This window comes from Jatropha curcas, unplaced genomic scaffold (genome assembly GCF_041381405.1).
Source record: "Jatropha curcas cultivar XTBG-Jc1 unplaced genomic scaffold, XTBG_Jcur_1.0 HiC_scaffold_572_pilon, whole genome shotgun sequence".
In the NCBI taxonomy this organism is placed as follows: Eukaryota; Viridiplantae; Streptophyta; class Magnoliopsida; order Malpighiales; family Euphorbiaceae; genus Jatropha; species Jatropha curcas.
In genome coordinates this window covers 5,198-22,783 of record NW_028322498.1, presented here as the reverse complement: position 1 = coordinate 22,783, position 17,586 = coordinate 5,198, and the positions used below count along the sequence as shown (strand labels likewise).

The window sequence follows — 17,586 nt, the reverse complement described above, 5'->3', positions numbered from 1 at the left end:
TTCGTTGTTAATCTAAATTTCACTACTATGTTACCAGGAGGAAAATACTTCATGCAGATATTGGAGGGAGGGAGATTATCTATAATCATTTGGATGGGATTTCGATTTGTTTTTAAATTGGATAGTTGATTAAGCCCTGTGATAGTTGGCATTCTGTTGATCCTAGTGGGGTTTCTAGGATGATAATTCATTCTTATTTTGATACTAGGCGAACTGCGTGGTTTGGGGATCTGATGGAAACTTAAAAATTGTTGGATCTAGCATCAACATGGTTAAAGAAAAATGGAGCTATTATGTAGTTTCTTTCTCAGGGTTTCAGAAAATGACTTATGACGTGCATTTTAGGTAGTTGTGGATTTCTGAGGAAAAGTTTGTATGATTTGCATTATGAGGGGATTGGTTACCATAGTCCATCTGTTTTGTATTCCTTCCCTTCCCTACCCTTCCCTTCGCTCTGTTTTGTTTTAAATAGTAATCTCTAGTTTAAAAAAAAAGTTTCATTACTTTTTTTTTAAGCCTTGGATGCCTGACTATTACTCCTTCCTTTTTGATTTTTTTATTAAAAAAAAAATTGAATTGGCTCAAGCATAACAGGTATGTATTGATCTCTGTTGTTTTATGTTTAAACCCCTGGAAGAAATATTGGATCGGCATTTAAAGTTGAGCCGATTCAATTTGTTTTAAAGAATTGAAGGTATATGAAGGCATTTATACACTTTGCCTCAGATTTATAGGTTTCTTCATTATAAATTTATGCTTTTTAAAGAAAACAGACCATTATCCTAATTTTGATGTAGTTTTTTTATGGTTTTTGAATTTTGTTGCGTCTCTTTTGAGTTCCCGCAAGTATACGGATCGCAACGTAGTAATAAAAAGATCGATCCCACGAGGAACGAGTTGAGTCCACTTGCTACTTTATTCTTAATGATGTGTTTACAGATAAGAATACAATAGTGATTAATTTCTATTTATGCTAAGACTAATGTTTAATTAAATTAAAAGACAAGTGTATAGTCAAATACTTAGAATAATTAATCATGCACGGTATTTTCCCTTTTCTATTCAAAAGCTTGTAATATACAATAAAGAATTCTTTAATTACATATGGTATAATATAATTCAACTTCTCAGTATAGAATTATACTTTCTATTATATGTATTTCTACATATACTAAAATCCCTATCTTGTTGAATATTAAACCTAATTCTTATTCTTTGATTATTTCAATAAGACAAATTTAACTCCAACAGAAATAAGTGAAATATGCATATGCAAATTCAATTCAATGAATTAAATCTCTTTGATCTTTACTAAACTATTTCCTTCTGAGAATATAATCTAGTAACTTTGATTAAACAAGATCAAAAGATAACTTAAAGAATTTTTACTGAATGCTACCAATTAAATATTGTTGCTTTGCATAGAAGAGTTATGAAGAACAACATACAATAAGTCTATGAAACAAGAGAAAGAATGAATCTAACTCAAGCCTCCGGAGGTCGTCACACCTCGAGGAACTTCTTGGTGTTCTTGGCATAATCAATAACAAGTGACTTTCGTCAATCTTGCTCTAAGTACTACTAACACACTTCTCCTAATACAATCTAAGTGTTTGTGAATCTAACTCTGAATAAGAATCAATTCTGTATCTATCTTTTTGTCTCCTTTGCTTCATTTGATTGCTATTTATAGAGGAGGAGAGTGATGGTGGTGTTGGTAGTGATTGGTTGGTCAAGAGGTGCTTGAGGTGACTTCTCTTGGGAGGAGTCCCGACCCTTGCATGGAAAGATATGATTCTCTGATGAAAAGGCAGCAATCACGTCTCTTGGAAATCTCGACTCGCGCTCGCGCTGGTGAAGGTCGCGCTCGCGACTTCTGCTCCAAATGCCTCCTGCCTCTCAAAAGTTCTGTTCGCGCTCGCGCATATGTAAGGCGCGCTTGCGAATTTCGCTGGCAAACTTTCTGCCTTTCAAAGGTACTTTCTCGCGCTCGTGCAGATGCAAGGCGCGCTCCCGTCTTCTAGTCCAATTGCTTCTGACACTCGGATCGCGTATGTGAATGTCGCGCTCGCGACTTCCTTTTTCTGGGCGTGGGTTGCGCGTGCGTCCTCTGGTAGCGTTTTCCTTTGTTGCGACTTGCTTCACGGCGCGAGGGCTGGTTTTTAAGGATTCTTTTCCATGTTTCAACTTGTTTTGGCCCTATTTTTGTATAGAACAAATCTTTGATCTAACTGTGTTCCTGAAAATTACTTTGAAACAAAACAACACGAACAAACGTAAAATGTACAAAAACAATCATGCATTCATGCAATTTATATCAGAATAACATAACAAGATTTGCCCGCTTTGCGAGGCTATCAATTCCCCCCACACTTAGCTCTTTGCTTGTCCCTAAGCAAAATATTTATCCTTCTTTTTGAACTTCATGTTGATCATGTTTGTTTTTATCCGTTGATTTAGACTTCTTAAGTAATCTACCAAAGATAAGAGATTTATGTATTTTATGAACCAAGTAGTGTAAAATGAATATGACAAGTAAAAATTTCAAAATAGCAAACAGAAATCTAAAGTATAAGAAATCTAGCCATTTTAAGAAATGAGATAGGCAATCCTCCATCCTTAGAATGCAAAGAATAGGAAGCACTTTAGATAGCATACATGTATTGTTTCTTATCTCAAGGCATTTTTAGGTAGTCTTATTTCTGTCTTACTAAGTGGTTGCATTTTATGCTCCATACCACTTTTTTTTTTTTTTTTTTAACTTTTACTTTTGTGGTTGCATTTTATGCTCCATACCACATTTTTCTTTTGCTTATCATTTTTCTTACCTTTGATGGGCTCTCTGATCCTAATATATTGATTGGTGGTGTCATGCTGGGGGTTAGAAAGTGTAGATATTTATCTTTTTCCAAAATTTGGAGTTCATGCCGTTCCCTTCAAATATCTTTTCGGGCATCTGATCTCTCTTTGGCTTGCAAGGGAGAACTGACTTGGATTTTGAGGGGAGCACCTTCTCTTGACTTGCCTATCTCAGTACCCAGTTCCTTATTATTTTATTTTGGTGGCAGATGTTAGGATGTAAAATATGTAATCAATTATGACTTTCCTGGATCCCTTGAGGGTTATGTTCACTGGATTGGTCGAACTGGAAGGGCTGGAGCAAAAGGAACAGCCTACACTTTTCTTCACAGCTTCAAATGCCAGATTTGCTAAGGAACTTATCACCATACTTGAGGAAGCTGGGCAGAAGGTCAGTCCAGAATTGACTGCAATGGGTCGTGGTGCACCTCCTCCTCCAGGTTGGTTGACTGTAGGAAGTTTTTTGGATGCATATACCTTTTTTAGGTAATATGGTGGAAATTGATATTCTGAACATGTCTTTGTTGCAACTGAAGTCTGACTTTGTAATTATAAGCTTAAAGGGACAGTTGTATAACTTGACAATCATTGCTGCTATATTTTTATTGTCCTGTACTATACAAGTTCCAAAATCACAAAGGAGATTTTGAGAATGCAAGATCTGCCACTGCTGTTACCTGTTGGTCTAATAAACAATGAAATTGATAGGTCTAGTAAAATATTTTCCTTTCGTTTCGTTTCTTTTCTTTTTCTTTTGTAAGTTTGTGTCAAATCTTGCAATCTTGGATGAACTATGATTTTATGATCACACCATTTTTTCCCCAGTCATTAACACTATTGCAGACTGATTAGCTAATCATATGACCTGATGATAGCACTGTTTCCCATGTAATGTATAAATATGTTCTTAGTTGCTAAAGCCTTGTTTTGTTTTTGCATCTGATGAATCAGGTTATGGAAGTTTCCGGGAACGTGGGAGGGTTATGGTGGTGGCCGCTCATGGAGCTAATTTATGAGATCAATAACTGAAGGGAAAATTTATGTCCAGAGCATTGATACCTGAGATGTCATGCCTAAACGTTGTTCCATTTTAGCTTTTTTTTTTTTTTTTTTTTTTCAAATTTCATTGTTAACTTCCTGAAAATATAGGGCTGTTAGTTCTGTAAGATATGACTTATTGAATGATCACCAGAGGTAATGTACTCTGTTGAAATCTGTACAATAGTTTAAAGATTCATATGTTCACTCATTAACAGTACAGACACAAGCCTACAACTTGAGCCAATTAAATTTAAGTCGTTCTGTAATTGAATTATATGATTTTTTTTTTTTTTTTTTTTTTTTTTTGAGAAGGAATTTTATGATGGGGTACATGGTATTTGTTGTAGCTTAGATTTGGATTTAATCGAAAACTCATAATTTAAAAGTGAAAAAAGGCTAAATTTTCTAATTTTTTGATCATAATTTATTAAAGCAATCAAAATAAATAAAAAAATGAACCTTTTTAATAAATTTTAAAAATGTAAAATTTGAGATCGTTTTTCATAATCATTTTAATTCAATAGGAGGTCCATTCTTTAAAACTAATTTTCAGGACAATTGAAAAATTACTATCTTTAAAACTAAATTACAAAAAAAAAAAAAAAAAAAAAAAAAAAAAAAAGGTCCATTCTTTCCATTTGAAGACATAAGCATCCAGGATAATAGAAACAGAAGCAGTATTATTAAGTATTAAGTAGAACAAAAACAGTCTCAGTCGCGCGGTATCGGGGAAGTAGGAAGAAGCGAGTCTGAGAACGAAGAAATCTGATATCAGAAGACACAATGAGCGAGGCAGGTCCAAAGCTCTACGCCAACAAGCCCAAGAAAGGTATCCAATCAAAGTCATCGCGAGTAAATTTGACAGCAACAACTCCCAAGATTCTTGATAACACTTTCTTATTTGTTTCTTCTTTTCAATTATTTGAGTTTGGTTTCGTTGTTGACTCGATTTCTTTTATTGCAATAACAGCGCAGCCTAAGCAATTTCAGGAGCAACTGAAGGCAAAAGATTTCTCTTCCCCAACACCAACACAGACACCGTATGCATCAGCATCTTCAGCTGCTGCTGAGTCGTACAGAATGGGGTCTCAGTCTACAGCTCCTCCTTCTCCTCAGCCTCCTAAGGAGTCCTTTGCTAGACGTTACAAATTCCTTTGGCCCCTTATCTTGACTGTCAATCTAACTGTTGGAGGTACTTTCTTTTCCCAAATTCTACTCATTTCTGTTTGTATGTCAGGCATATTTAATGGTTTGATGCTGGCAATACTGAAATGGGTATCTTGATTTTGGATAGGAGAGGTTTATTATTATCATTTAGTACTATTGTTTACTGTATCTGCTGATAAGGTAACTTTGAGCCGGTGAAAGATTTAAAGGCCTCGGTTTTTCTTAGGGATTCTTGAATTTCTTTTGGCTTCTGAAGGGAGGATATTTGTCTAGTTCTATATGTCTATTGGCCTCGCATAATTTTTTTAAATCATGCAATTGTAAAATGAGTATCTGGATTCTCTTTCTTGAAAACATTCTTGATTTTGTTATTGGAGGATAATAGGGTTCAGGGCTTTTGCTGGACATGTTGGTTTTTCAATTGCATTTCAAGGATCTCCTTTTCTTTGAGTAATTACTTAAACAGGTTCCAGTTGTAATTTCTGTTGACAATTGGAACCAGGTGGGAGCCAATAAGGTGTAAAGATTTGAGCATGATTTGGATAATAGATTCTAAGCAGAACTGCTTCTCTTGTTTGTATATAAAAGCAATGGTATGTGAATGATATCAATATTCCAAAACACACCAAGTAGTAATTTGTATCGGACTTGAAGTACAGGTTGTCATTATGGTGATATATTAATCATATTTGTGTACAGAAAATGCTTTTTTTTATCTCCAATTTTCCCAAATTTTCTTGCAACTAAAAGCCCATTTGGTTCAGTCTTTTCATGCTATAAGTAATCGTACAGTGCTTGACAGCCATTGGATTAGCTTGCAAATGAAGCTTCTAATAGATCATTGGAAAAAGAAATATTGCAAACTTCTTGATATTATCAATTCGCACGGACTAGATTTCCAACTGGTTAAAGCCTATGCTATGGGCAACCAAATAGTTGAGTTAGGCATGAATTTCCATATTTCAGAGATCTAATTCTTATGCACTTTGATCACTATATAGGCCTAAATATGAAAAATTGTGCAATCTTTTATCTACTTTTGCAGTAATGTTTGATGAAATTCCCATTTAACATGGCTTGAGTGCATGTATAATGAGCTCATGTTAGAATATCACTGCATTACATTAGCAAGTTAAGAATGCATCTTAAAAGGATTTACCTGCAGAGGTCAATGGGAGGAAAATGTTCGGCCTTTAACTTGGGGTGTGGTCCCATAGACGCATAACTGGAGAGAGAATGTGACATCTTGCAGTTATCCTGCTGGTGATTAATTAAATTGATCATATTCGGGAATTAAAGCTTCAATTATAGTAGAGAACAAGTTTTGGAGACTATTTGACATGCTAATATCTTGGAATTGGAGACTATTTATTTCAAATGAATAACCGAATACAGCTTGCAGTTGACTGTAGTGCAGCATATTGGGAAGGATTCTGATGGCTCTTTAAACATGTAAACTGTCAAAGGGCATCAGCAAATGAATGCTAGTCTCCCATGTGTGATTTAGTGATTGCATCAAAATTATCAAACTGTTTAGTTGTTTTGCTCTCAGTCAGCACCGTGTCAAGCCCATTTGAGTATCACATGCTACCTTATGTTCCATTGACCGTGGTATATTTTTCTTCACTAACTTCACATTGTTTTTATCTGCTTCATGCATTGTAAATTATAGTTTTCATTTCCATGAATGAGATGCTATGACAAGTGTGCATTTCAAAGTTCTCTGTTACTTCAATATTTTATAGTGACATGCCCTTACATCTGTTTGGGAATTCGTGAACATAAGATGTTGCTGCACACTTGCATAGCAAACTCTAATTTACAACGTTGAATGTTGTTCCATGTGACATAGTAAATATGCATGGTGCTGTGATAGTGTGATGTATGTGATGCTTTTTGACTCTATATTTTAGAAATTGAATCTGATTGGCTTTAAATTGCCTCTTTGAGCCATCGAGCGTGGCTGAAGCATCTCTTAGAACTGTATATGAGCCCATTTCACCTGTGAAACCAGCATAGTAGATCCATGGTACAGTAGACTGCAGCACACCAGATAAAGGAAGGCATGGCTATTTGTTCCTTCTCAAAATCATTGAATCTGTTGATAACAAAAGATCCTTCTGGCTTTCCTGAACAAATGACAGTGACAGGAGGAACCTATAGAAGCATTTCAGTAACAATTGAAGAAGTGATAGAATGATTCAAATACTTTATATGGCAAGGAAGAAAATCTGATGGCCATTCTTCTTCCATCCTATATCTGATTAGATAAGTGTGATTTGCTTCTTGAAAAGCACAACTCAGAATCTAACATCTGTCCCCTAATTCCAGTCTGTTGGGTCTATTTGATTACTTATTGAGTTCATAAAATTTTCATTAACTAGTACACCTAGGAATTTAACTCTTTGTTAGGTGCTCATTTCATATATATATATATATATATATATATATATATTGCAGCATGACTATGCAGAGGATAATATCCATAAACTTATAATGATGGAAATAGATGAAACCATCTTTTATTGCCTAGGGTTTCTCTTTTCTGATACAAGAACTCAAGAACAGTACTACAGCTTGGTTCTAGGATCCCAGTCACACTCTACTCCCTCCCAATCTACTTGAGCTAAGCCAGGTAGTGGTGCATTTGTGATTTATTGATTTGATATCTAGATATCAAATGGTGGAATTAACTTTTGATTTTCATTCCCCCCAATAATTAATAATTAATCATATTATGTAATTGTAAATAAAATAACAAAATATAATAAATTACAAGCTTCAAATTTATTAATAATTGTTACATTGAAATGGAGCAGTTTCATTTCAGTTGTTATGTGGTATTATCAATGAGCACAAGCACTTGTAGATTTTATTCGGTTGCCTTCATCTGATTATTTAGTGGTAGTCAATATGGCATTATTGGCTGCTAGAGTTCTCATTTATATTTGTTCTCTATAAAGATCTTGCTTGAGAGGTCATTATTTGTTTTCCTCTAGGCCAGATGTGTTATCTTTCTTCTTTTTTTTTCACCCATTTTTTTATATTTTGATATTTGAACGTGTTGGATGGCAATGTTCTTTATGTTTTTGACTAATTGTGACAATACTTCTCGAGAGTTATGCATTTCTTTTTCACTTGACTGAGTTTCTTTTTTAATTCATATCTCTACAGCCTACTTGTTCATGAGAACAAAGAAAAAAGATACAGGCCTAGAGGAAGTAGGAAGCAGCATTCCTTCTGAAGCAGTTTCATCCGCACCTGCCAAAACTACTCCAGTTTCTGGGAAGCCTGTTTCATTGCCCACCGTTCTGGAAGCTTTAAAGCCGCGTGAACCTATTCCAGAGAATCAACAGCGTGAACTGTACAAGTGGATTTTGGAAGAGAAAAGGAAGGTGAAACCAAAAGATCCTGAAGAGAAGAAGTGCATTGATGAAGAGAAAGCTATTCTTAAACAGATCATTCGAGCAAAATCCCTGCCAAGTATTTAATTGATTAAGCTCTCTTATTCCATCTTGGGATTAGCAGGATTTTCTTTTTATCACTTGGGAAGTATGGATTCTGCTATACTGGACATCAATGCATTTCCTGTTTTCACTTAATCAGAGATTTAGTGTTGCTTTGCTTTTGACACAAGGTTGATGTTTATATCATCTGGTGGAAGAATATTCTTATTGACCATAAACTTACTGATATGCTTTCTGGGGTTCTGTACATATAATCAATTTAATAGCTTTGTGTGGTCAAACATAATTGTAAGATCTGCAGGTGAATCATTATTTTATAGCAATTACAGGAGTGTGCCTAAAATAAGAGGTACCCTATACTGCCTGGGACTGATTTAGATTTACAGTTTTAGTTCACCAATTCTTTTTCTTGTTTCTCTCTCTGCCTTTTCTCTTATCTTTCCAACTCTGATTTGGACATTCTTATTATTGTTCTATCTCTATTTATCTGGTACATGCCTTTTATGTGGAATTATGGGTCTTAGAAAATTAAAAATAACTAGGGAAACTCAACTCTTTGCTGTCATTTTTGTCATATTTGGATCAGTTGGCTAACTTCATTTTCAGGAAAGGATAGTTTAGTTCTCATTCAATTGTCCAACAACAGAAATTAGAAATGGAGCATATTCTCAATTTTTTTTTTTTTTTCTAAGTTGAAGATAGATTCACATGGTGACATGGGTCCAATGAAAGCTCATGCACAATTCCAAAGAGGATGTAGACAGAGCCTATATGCATGCTCAGAGTAACCACAACATGCAACCTTTGGACCAAAAATTATTATTATTATTATACTCTTCCTTTATTTTCTTTTACAAGTTGACATATTTTTATCGACAGATTAAAAATTCTTGAATTAAAAAGAAAATACCACGAGAATTTAAATCTTAACCTCTTATCTTTTATTACAAAGATATATATTTCAATGTCTTAATATCATGTCATGAAATGAAACATTACAAAGTACAGAATATACCCTGAAGTACAGAAATCCCAAACTTCAAACTTTTCAAAAGAATTTTGAAACATATCCAATATATTCTCTAAGATTCTTGGAGATATAAAAGAATTAACAAATGAACCAAAACCAACCAATGTAAGAGAGAATGATCTAATGCAATTATGAGAATTGATTCAAGAATTTAATTTTGTTAGGTAGTTTGAACAAAGAGCTAAAAGGAAAGCTAAGGAATGGAGCTCAACAATTGAAAATATATATTTGCAATCAAGAAAATGGGCCACATAGAATACCACATTATTTGATAACAGTCAAAGAGAGAGATTTTGAAAGTTAAAAGTTCAAGATTAAATTAATACAAGCTTTTTCCCAAAAGAAATGGCTTTTATTTCCATAATATTCTTTCTTTTTCATTACAAATGGACATTACTAACCTTCCTTAACCCTATATAATCTAGATAAACAAAATTAAGGGCAATAATGAATACCCATTACCTTATTTATTACAAAAATTAGTAGGGTTGAGTGATTTTGGGAGGAAAGAAAGGGTACCCACATGTGACCTTCCTATATAAAATGAGAATTAAGGATTATGGGAATGAAAGTAACATGAGAGGTTGGCCTATTCTGTGTGTGGATTGGGTGATACACAGAGAGAGAGAGAGAGAGGGACAAAAGAAGAGGCAAAAATGATGATGAAGAATGTGGTTGGACTTATTGAGTCTCACATGAACGCACGAGGCCACCAGCTGCGCCTGCAAGAAGAGGGTCTCCTCCAGCGGCCACTGTGCCACCATACAATCATGGACTTGTGGGGACTCCTTTACATCTTTTTTTCATATATTTATATACAATTTTTTCAAGTTTACTATGTATATAATTAGTGATAAGTATCATATATTAATCACTTATAATCATAGTTTTGATCCATGCTTGCCACCCTAATTGTGACTTGTGATCCAATTAACAAGTTCAATTAAGGGGGCTTAATTCAATTTTCAATTTTCAATTTTCAATTTTCAATTTTCAATTTTAGCAAAATGTGAACATTAAAAAATAAAATTAGCAAAATGTGAAAGGTGTTTTTCTTGCTTTTCTTTTCTATTGAAAACTACTTTTGATGTAATTTATTTTCTCAGACATGTACTAACAAATTTACAATATGTATTGTCAAATTTATCCTAGAAAAAAAATACTTTTATTTGATGTTGTAACATCAATTCACTTATATCATGAATTGAATACTTGACTATTAAATAATTAATTTGATAATAATAAAAGAAAATTTATCATTATTGAAATTTAAATAATAATATGTACAACTAAAAGTTCCATTTTCAAGTAATTAAATAGATCTTGAACTATTAACACAATAATATGGAACCACACGATTGAATTAGTAAAAATAAACCGTGTTATTAGGCAAATTTTTTGTGCAAAATCAAAATACGAAATGTAGAATCACCTGTATTAAAAGGATTGCCCCGAGTACAAAGACAGGTACACAAAATAAATTAAAAAAATAACAATACATTTCACAAAAATATTGAGTTGGATCAGGCAAAAGACTGACCCGACCCACAACCTGTACTTTCTCCGCACAAATGTATATATGTAACTCCGAACTGCTAAAATATTAATGACATATGCATCTTCCAATACAAATATTCTCTCTTACATATATATACATTAACTTACGCTCCAAACCTTATATAAACCTTATTATTTTTTCTTTTTTTTTTTTTTTCTCTCTCTCTCTTTCTTTGCCACACGCGTGCAAGTACACATGCAAGCAAAAATTCATATTTTGCAGCCCAAATAATGTCATAATCTGATTAATTTAAGCATATACTTACTTATATAATAAGCAAAAGACATACACATTTATACTTTATTTATAATCATATATAAGTGTAGAGATTAGAGAGAGAGAAAGAAAGAAAGAAAGAAAGAAAGGGTGCGTATATGTTTATGTGTGCGTGCGTGCGGTGAAGCAAAGAAAGAAGCGTCGAAATAATGGACAATTTATTGTTGATAGTATTAGCAATATTGTTGTCTTCGATAATAATCTTGTACAGGAACAAGTGGTTTAGTATCATCATCATCAGATCATCATCATCATCATCATCAAAGTACAGAACCCCACTTCCTTTAGGCAGTCTTGGATGGCCTTTTCTGGGGGAAACCCTTGAGTTCGTTTCTTCTGCTTACTCAGACCGCCCTGAAAGCTTCATGGATAAACGTCGCCGCATGTAAGTATAATACTATACATATGCATATTCTTACAAATTTTAATTAATACATGTATTAATCCTAGATTAATACGGCGTAACTACTCATGTTGATCATCATTAATCTATGTTGGCATTAACTGTTAGTTACCTTGTAGTGTTTTCTTGAAACCTACCTTTTTTTTCTTGCAGGTATGGGAAGGTGTTTAAATCACATATTTTTGGAACTCCAACGATAGTATCAACAGATGCAGAAGTGAGCAAATTTATACTGCAAAGTGATGCAAAAACATTTGTTCCTTCTTACCCAAAATCTTTGACAGAGTTGATGGGAAAATCCTCCATTTTGCTCATCAATGGAAGCTTACAGAAGAGAATTCATGGCCTCATAGGAGCTTTCTTCAAGTCTGCTCTACTCAAAGCTCAAATTACTAGAGACATGCAAGTTTATGTTCAAGAATCTATGAATAAATGGAAATATGACCAACCCATTTACATACAAGACGAAACCAAAAATGTTAGTACCCTTTTTACTCTCTCTCTCTCTCTCTCTGTGCGTATGAGCTGTTTGAGTTTGTTTTTTTCTGTTTGTGTGGTTTGAAAGAAGATGAATTCTATCGTTGGAGTTTGAAACCCATCTTTTAAGTTTCTTCTAAGTTTTTAATATACAATTTTTTTGAGAAGAGTTCCATTTAGACAGAAAATAAAACAAAAGAAAAAGAGATTACCACTTATATATCTTAAACTTATCTCTGCCTTCTTCTTCTTCTTCTTCTTCTTCTTCTTTAATGATTTTCTTTTTTTTTTTTTTTTTTTTCCGACTATATATATTGAAAATCAAAGAAAGAAAGAAAAAAAAATCATTAATTGATGTTTGAATTTAATCTCTGGCTTCTACTTAAGTTAGAAATGATTCTGTTTGGAAGCAGTAGTGGAATATGGGGGCGTTCACAATAATTTTGCATGAAATCATTTTGTCTAGTAAATAACAATCATAATAATTATCTCAAACAGTACTCTGTAAAAAAAGTTGCTCACAAGAAAGTAATAATTTATAAAAACTCTCCTTAATCCTGTCTGCAGATTGCTTTTCAAGTCTTAGTCAAGGCATTGATTAGTTTGGATCCAGGTCAAGAAATGGAGTCACTCAAAAAACAGTTTCAAGAATTTATCTCTGGTCTTATGTCTTTACCTATTAACGTCCCAGGAAGTCAACTTTACCGCTCATTACAGGCAAGTCAGTCAATTAATTAATTAAATAAGTATGATTAAACCTTATTTGCTCCTAATTTTTGTTACAGGCCAAGAAGAAAATGGTGAAGTTAGTGAAAAAAATTATAAAATCTAAAAGAGAGCATCATAATGGCATGTCATTAGTGCCTAAAGATGTGGTTGATGTTTTGCTTAATGATTCAAATGAACAATTAACCGATGACTTAATCGCGGATAATATGATCGATATGATGATTCCAGGGGAGGATTCTGTGCCTGTTCTTATGACTCTTGCTGTAAAATACCTTTCAGATTGCCCTGCTGCCTTGCAACAATTAACGGTATGCTAATTTCTTCTCTTCCTCTTTGAAATTATTAGACTCATAATGTTTTGTTAAATGCTAAGGTAAATTATTACAATGTGGATAGTCGGCTGATTACATACATTTTAAATGTAATAGAAGATAATATTGTATTAATTAATAAATTAAAAGAAAAAAAACCTTGAACAGGTCATTTTCAATCTTCTTATCTTCTTCCAGCTGAAAATTTTCCTTTCGCTTGAATAGTTGTATTCGAATAGGTACCATAGGCACAAGTGGAATACTGAAATAAGAATACTAGGGTTTGCCCGCACAATCACTGGCAGGACGCTATGCTTTTTTTTTTTTTTTTTTTTGGGTTATTGATCCCCTCGGGTGTTAAAGCATAAATATTTTATGAATGCATACAGAAACGTGAACAAATAGAATTCTAGTATCATTAAGTGTATCATATTTTTGTGTCAATTTCATAAATTGTTAGGTGACCTGTCCATGTCTTTGCCGTTTTGATCCACGTGTGACTTGTAACTATCATTAGGGCCTCTTTTGTTGTTATTTGCTACTTTTCTTTTGATTTTAGTTTAAGGTTTCTTAATTTTTTCATAATTGGAATAATTAAATACAATTTCAGGATGAGAACATGAAATTGAAAAGTCTCAAAGCTCAGCTTGGGGAGCCATTAAATTGGACTGATTACTTATCATTGCCATTTACACAGAAGGTAATTAAGTTAATTACATTCTATGCTATGATTTTCTGGATTAATATATTTAATTTTTTTTTTAAATTTGAATAATTAAACAGGTAATCACAGAAACTTTAAGAATAGGAAATATTATAATTGGTGTAATGAGAAAGGCAATGAAGGATATAGAGATAAAAGGATATTTGATACCCAAGGGATGGTGTGCTTTTGCATACTTTAGATCAGTTCATCTTGATGAAAATCACTATGATTGGCCTTACCAATTCAATCCTTGGAGGTGGCAAGTAAGAAATTAAAAATTTTAATTATTATATATTATTTTCTTTTTTTTTTTTAATTAAGCATCTAATTAATTAATTAATTAATTAATTTCACAGGACAAGGACATGAGCAGTTGCAACTTCACTCCATTTGGAGGTGGACAAAGATTATGTCCTGGACTAGATTTGGCCAGGCTTGAAGCTTCCATTTTCTTGCACCACTTTGTTACTCAATTTAGGTAATTTTTTTCTCACTCTTCTATTTTCTTCCATTTTTATAGAAATGAGAAATTTTTCGAGCGTAGAGATATATATATATATGCAAATTATAACTCCAAAATCACTTTTAACGCGATTTAAATTTGAAATTTCAAGAAAATGTATTGAGAATTCTTTTAGAAGTTGTCATGCACTAAAAACTATCATATTTTTCAAAATCATTTTTTAGACATGAGCAAAGACAAAATCATAACAATCCAACTTTCTCCCATTTTTGAGCAAATAAGTATCCTTTACAAGGCATTATTTGTTCTTTCCTTAATTAGTTGCTTCCAACAAAACCAACTTTGCAATCAACCGAACGTAACCAATTAAATTAGGGTTTCACACAACCGCGGTGCCGCCTCCTAATTTTATTTTTCTTTTAAATTTACCCTTATAAAATATATAAAATTTTATTTTTTACCTATAAATTAGTTTTTTTTTTTTTGACATTCACCTCTTGTAAATTTTGAATTTTTTGCTTGCCACCTCTAATTATTTTTTCTGATTTCGGTTCTGATTCCACTCTTCCACTTGATCCCTAATGTACTTTTTGTCTACATTATCTTTATCTATTTACCCTAGATGGTCATGAAGAGGACAGTCTCAATCTAGCCATGGCAGGCTCAAATCCTTGCAAAATAAATCAAAGTCACCTCACATATATTAAATTTATAAAATGGGGGTGAAATATAAATTTGTCATGTATGTAGCCATTCTAGTGTGGATTTTGATGCTCCCTAGACCTAGCTAAGAGATGACAATTGAGTATCTTTCACCACTAAACTTTTGTTTTCTATATAGGCATTATTCAAATTATGGGTCATATGTTTGATCTCACTTGATATGGACAAGTGGCATGCATTTTCAAAATTTTTTTTTGACTAGTCTAAAGCACATGCATTGAAACTCACAATTTCTCAAATTAGTTCAACATGTCTTACTCCATGAGCCATTATCAAAAAGAAATTTTTATATAAATGCTAAACAATATTGTAAGTTACATCATACAGAGTATTTATTTCTTTTATATTCACTGAATTAATAAAACAATTTGAATAAATTGAAAATTTTCTATTTCCACGTCATGAAAGAAATGTGAAAATACTAATTAAATTACACTTAATTGGTATTATAATGATAATTTAATTTAATTTAATTTAATTAATATATAATGAAATGGTCAAATTTAGGGCTAGCTACATGTATAGCTAGGCAGACATTGAATATTTATAGATATTTAGAACAATTTTCAAAAACCCTAGGTGTATATATAATTCCTTTTGCTAGGGTTTTTTTTTTAAATAGTTGTCATGTGTAGAGGAACCCAAAAGTTGTATTTTTCATTATACCTTGGAAAACCAAATATATATATATCATATATATTGGTCTAACCTTTAACTTGACTGCTTTTTTTTTTTTTTCAGGATTAAAGTATATATATATATATATTTTTTTTGTTAAAATAAGAATATTAGCAATTGTTTAAATTAATTAATTAATTAATTAATTAATTGTGGTGTATACAGTTGGGTGGCTGAGGAAGACACAGTTGTAAACTTCCCCACAGTTCGAATGAAGAGAAGAATGCCAATTTGGGTCAAGAGAAGAGAATAAAGAAAGGAAGAGATGATCCTTGAGCATATAAAAACCCTTTTTTTACAATGATAGAAAGGAAAGCACACGAAGAAAAAGACTAAAAGGCATCAAAATAACAATTATTATATATAATTAAGGAATATCGCAAGAGTGCACACGTGTGGGGGCATCAACAAGACTGACACGTTTGTCCTCTTCCATATAACATATAGATATTGCAAATATAGACCATAGATATATATATTTTTTCAATTTTGTGGGTACCCATTTAATTATATTCTATGATCACTCATTTTTACTTCTATTTTATTTTAATTTTTACCTTAGCATGGCCATGTATAATTGTAAAAGATAGAATTGGTGACTTGAGGTTTGTCAATGATTTGTGGATATGGGTCCCAGTGAACAAGTACTTCCATTTTAAAAATATATGTGAAATTCTAGTTCTGTAATTAATAATTTAAATTCACCAATTATATTTTTGGATGGAATTAATGATATTTACTTGTAATTAATTACAATCCGACCCCAATAAAACAAAATGAAAATAAATGATCATATAGCGGATCCCAGCTAATTTAGGATTATAATTTAATTATTGTTATCACAATATACCCTTACTCTAACTATATTTTTTGAATTTTTGTATTTTATTCGTGAAATTATTGTTTTAATTATATTGATGCTCTCTTTGTTATTAATTGGTACGCTTCATTATTAATTGATATGAAGAATAATACCCCCTCAGTATAAAATCTCTACAGGCCAATTCTCATGTCTCTCGGAGTGAATGGAGAGTTGTCGAATTGTAATATGGACTATTAAATAGATACGAGCATGCATGAGTCATGGTTAAAATCAAAAATGAAAAAAAGAATAACGCCCTTCATATATAACAAGGGAACTCACATGTATTACGTGTCTATTTTATATAAAGATAACCATTTAGGAAAGGAAAACTGTCAATTTCAACTTAGAAAAGGCTAAAAAGAATATAAATATGTGTAATTAGAATCATGATCACATAAAATATAATTAATTTGCATCTATCATTTTAATATATGTTATTAAAGATGAGATGAGAAGCATTAAGATACATAATGGCCAATTAAGATGAAAACGACGTAATTTTCAGAAAGAACTTTGGTTATAAGTACTTAACAAATGCATTCCACTAAAATCCACTAAAATGAAAAAAAAAAAAAAAAGAAATAAAGAAAAATCTAACCAATATATGGAATATTCGCTTAATGCACATTCGATAATCAAGTGAATTGTGACGATTATGCTTCTAGAAGAAGCATAGTTAGAAAAAGGAAATTTTCTCGATATCAACTTGGAAAGCTAGAAGAAGAAGACATGACAAACTGTCTTAATTGTTCATACAACAAATTTTTATTATTGAAATATTGTTTTCTTTTGATTCCAATCCAACTGTTGTGTATTAAAAATTCATTATTTTA

The 17,586-nt window shown here is 32.4% G+C and overlaps 3 protein-coding genes across 4 annotated transcripts; all 3 read left to right on the top strand.

Moving 5' to 3' along the window:
* The first annotated feature begins 2,371 nt into the window (after nucleotides 1-2,371).
* LOC149491800 (DEAD-box ATP-dependent RNA helicase 20-like) lies at nucleotides 2,372-4,174 on the top strand. The gene is made up of 2 exons (XM_089717039.1): nucleotides 2,372-3,299; nucleotides 3,811-4,174. Exons 1-2 carry the CDS (start codon nucleotides 3,098-3,100, stop codon nucleotides 3,873-3,875), a joined length of 267 nt encoding a protein of 88 aa, XP_089573165.1. The 5' UTR covers nucleotides 2,372-3,097; the 3' UTR covers nucleotides 3,876-4,174.
* Nucleotides 4,175-4,568: 394 nt separating this feature from the next.
* Nucleotides 4,569-8,950, top strand: LOC149491799 (uncharacterized). The gene is made up of 3 exons (XM_089717036.1): nucleotides 4,569-4,729; nucleotides 4,871-5,092; nucleotides 8,242-8,950. Exons 1-3 carry the CDS (start codon nucleotides 4,684-4,686, stop codon nucleotides 8,556-8,558), a joined length of 585 nt encoding a protein of 194 aa, XP_089573162.1. The 5' UTR covers nucleotides 4,569-4,683; the 3' UTR covers nucleotides 8,559-8,950.
* A 2,597-nt stretch (nucleotides 8,951-11,547) lies between these two features.
* Nucleotides 11,548-16,592, top strand: LOC105631477 (3-epi-6-deoxocathasterone 23-monooxygenase CYP90D1). Of its 2 annotated transcripts, XM_089717037.1 has the most exons (8): nucleotides 11,548-11,783; nucleotides 11,955-12,279; nucleotides 12,846-12,995; nucleotides 13,064-13,315; nucleotides 13,929-14,018; nucleotides 14,102-14,287; nucleotides 14,381-14,502; nucleotides 16,054-16,592. In XM_089717037.1, exons 1-8 carry the CDS (start codon nucleotides 11,548-11,550, stop codon nucleotides 16,139-16,141), a joined length of 1,449 nt encoding a protein of 482 aa, XP_089573163.1. In that variant the 3' UTR covers nucleotides 16,142-16,592. The 2 variants fall into 2 exon arrangements, with proteins under 2 accessions (XP_089573163.1, XP_089573164.1); XM_089717038.1 differs by lacking the exon at nucleotides 16,054-16,592 and having other exon boundaries at nucleotides 14,381-14,506.
* The last annotated feature ends 994 nt before the right edge of the window (nucleotides 16,593-17,586 follow it).

Excerpts from the sequence above, each read along its gene's own strand:
- LOC149491800 (XM_089717039.1), top strand. The coding sequence starts at position 3,098 with ATGACTTTCCTGGATCCCTTGAGGGTTATGTTCACTGGATTGGTCGAA. Across the intron at positions 3,300-3,810 it reads TGGTGCACCTCCTCCTCCAG|GTTATGGAAGTTTCCGGGAA; the intron begins GTTGGTTGACTG and ends CTGATGAATCAG.
- LOC149491799 (XM_089717036.1), top strand. The coding sequence starts at position 4,684 with ATGAGCGAGGCAGGTCCAAAGCTCTACGCCAACAAGCCCAAGAAAG. Across the intron at positions 4,730-4,870 it reads CGCCAACAAGCCCAAGAAAG|CGCAGCCTAAGCAATTTCAG; the intron begins GTATCCAATCAA and ends TTGCAATAACAG. Across the intron at positions 5,093-8,241 it reads TGTCAATCTAACTGTTGGAG|CCTACTTGTTCATGAGAACA; the intron begins GTACTTTCTTTT and ends ATATCTCTACAG.
- LOC105631477 (XM_089717037.1), top strand. The coding sequence starts at position 11,548 with ATGGACAATTTATTGTTGATAGTATTAGCAATATTGTTGTCTTCGATA. Across the intron at positions 12,280-12,845 it reads TACAAGACGAAACCAAAAAT|ATTGCTTTTCAAGTCTTAGT; the intron begins GTTAGTACCCTT and ends TCCTGTCTGCAG. Across the intron at positions 12,996-13,063 it reads AACTTTACCGCTCATTACAG|GCCAAGAAGAAAATGGTGAA; the intron begins GCAAGTCAGTCA and ends TTTTTGTTACAG.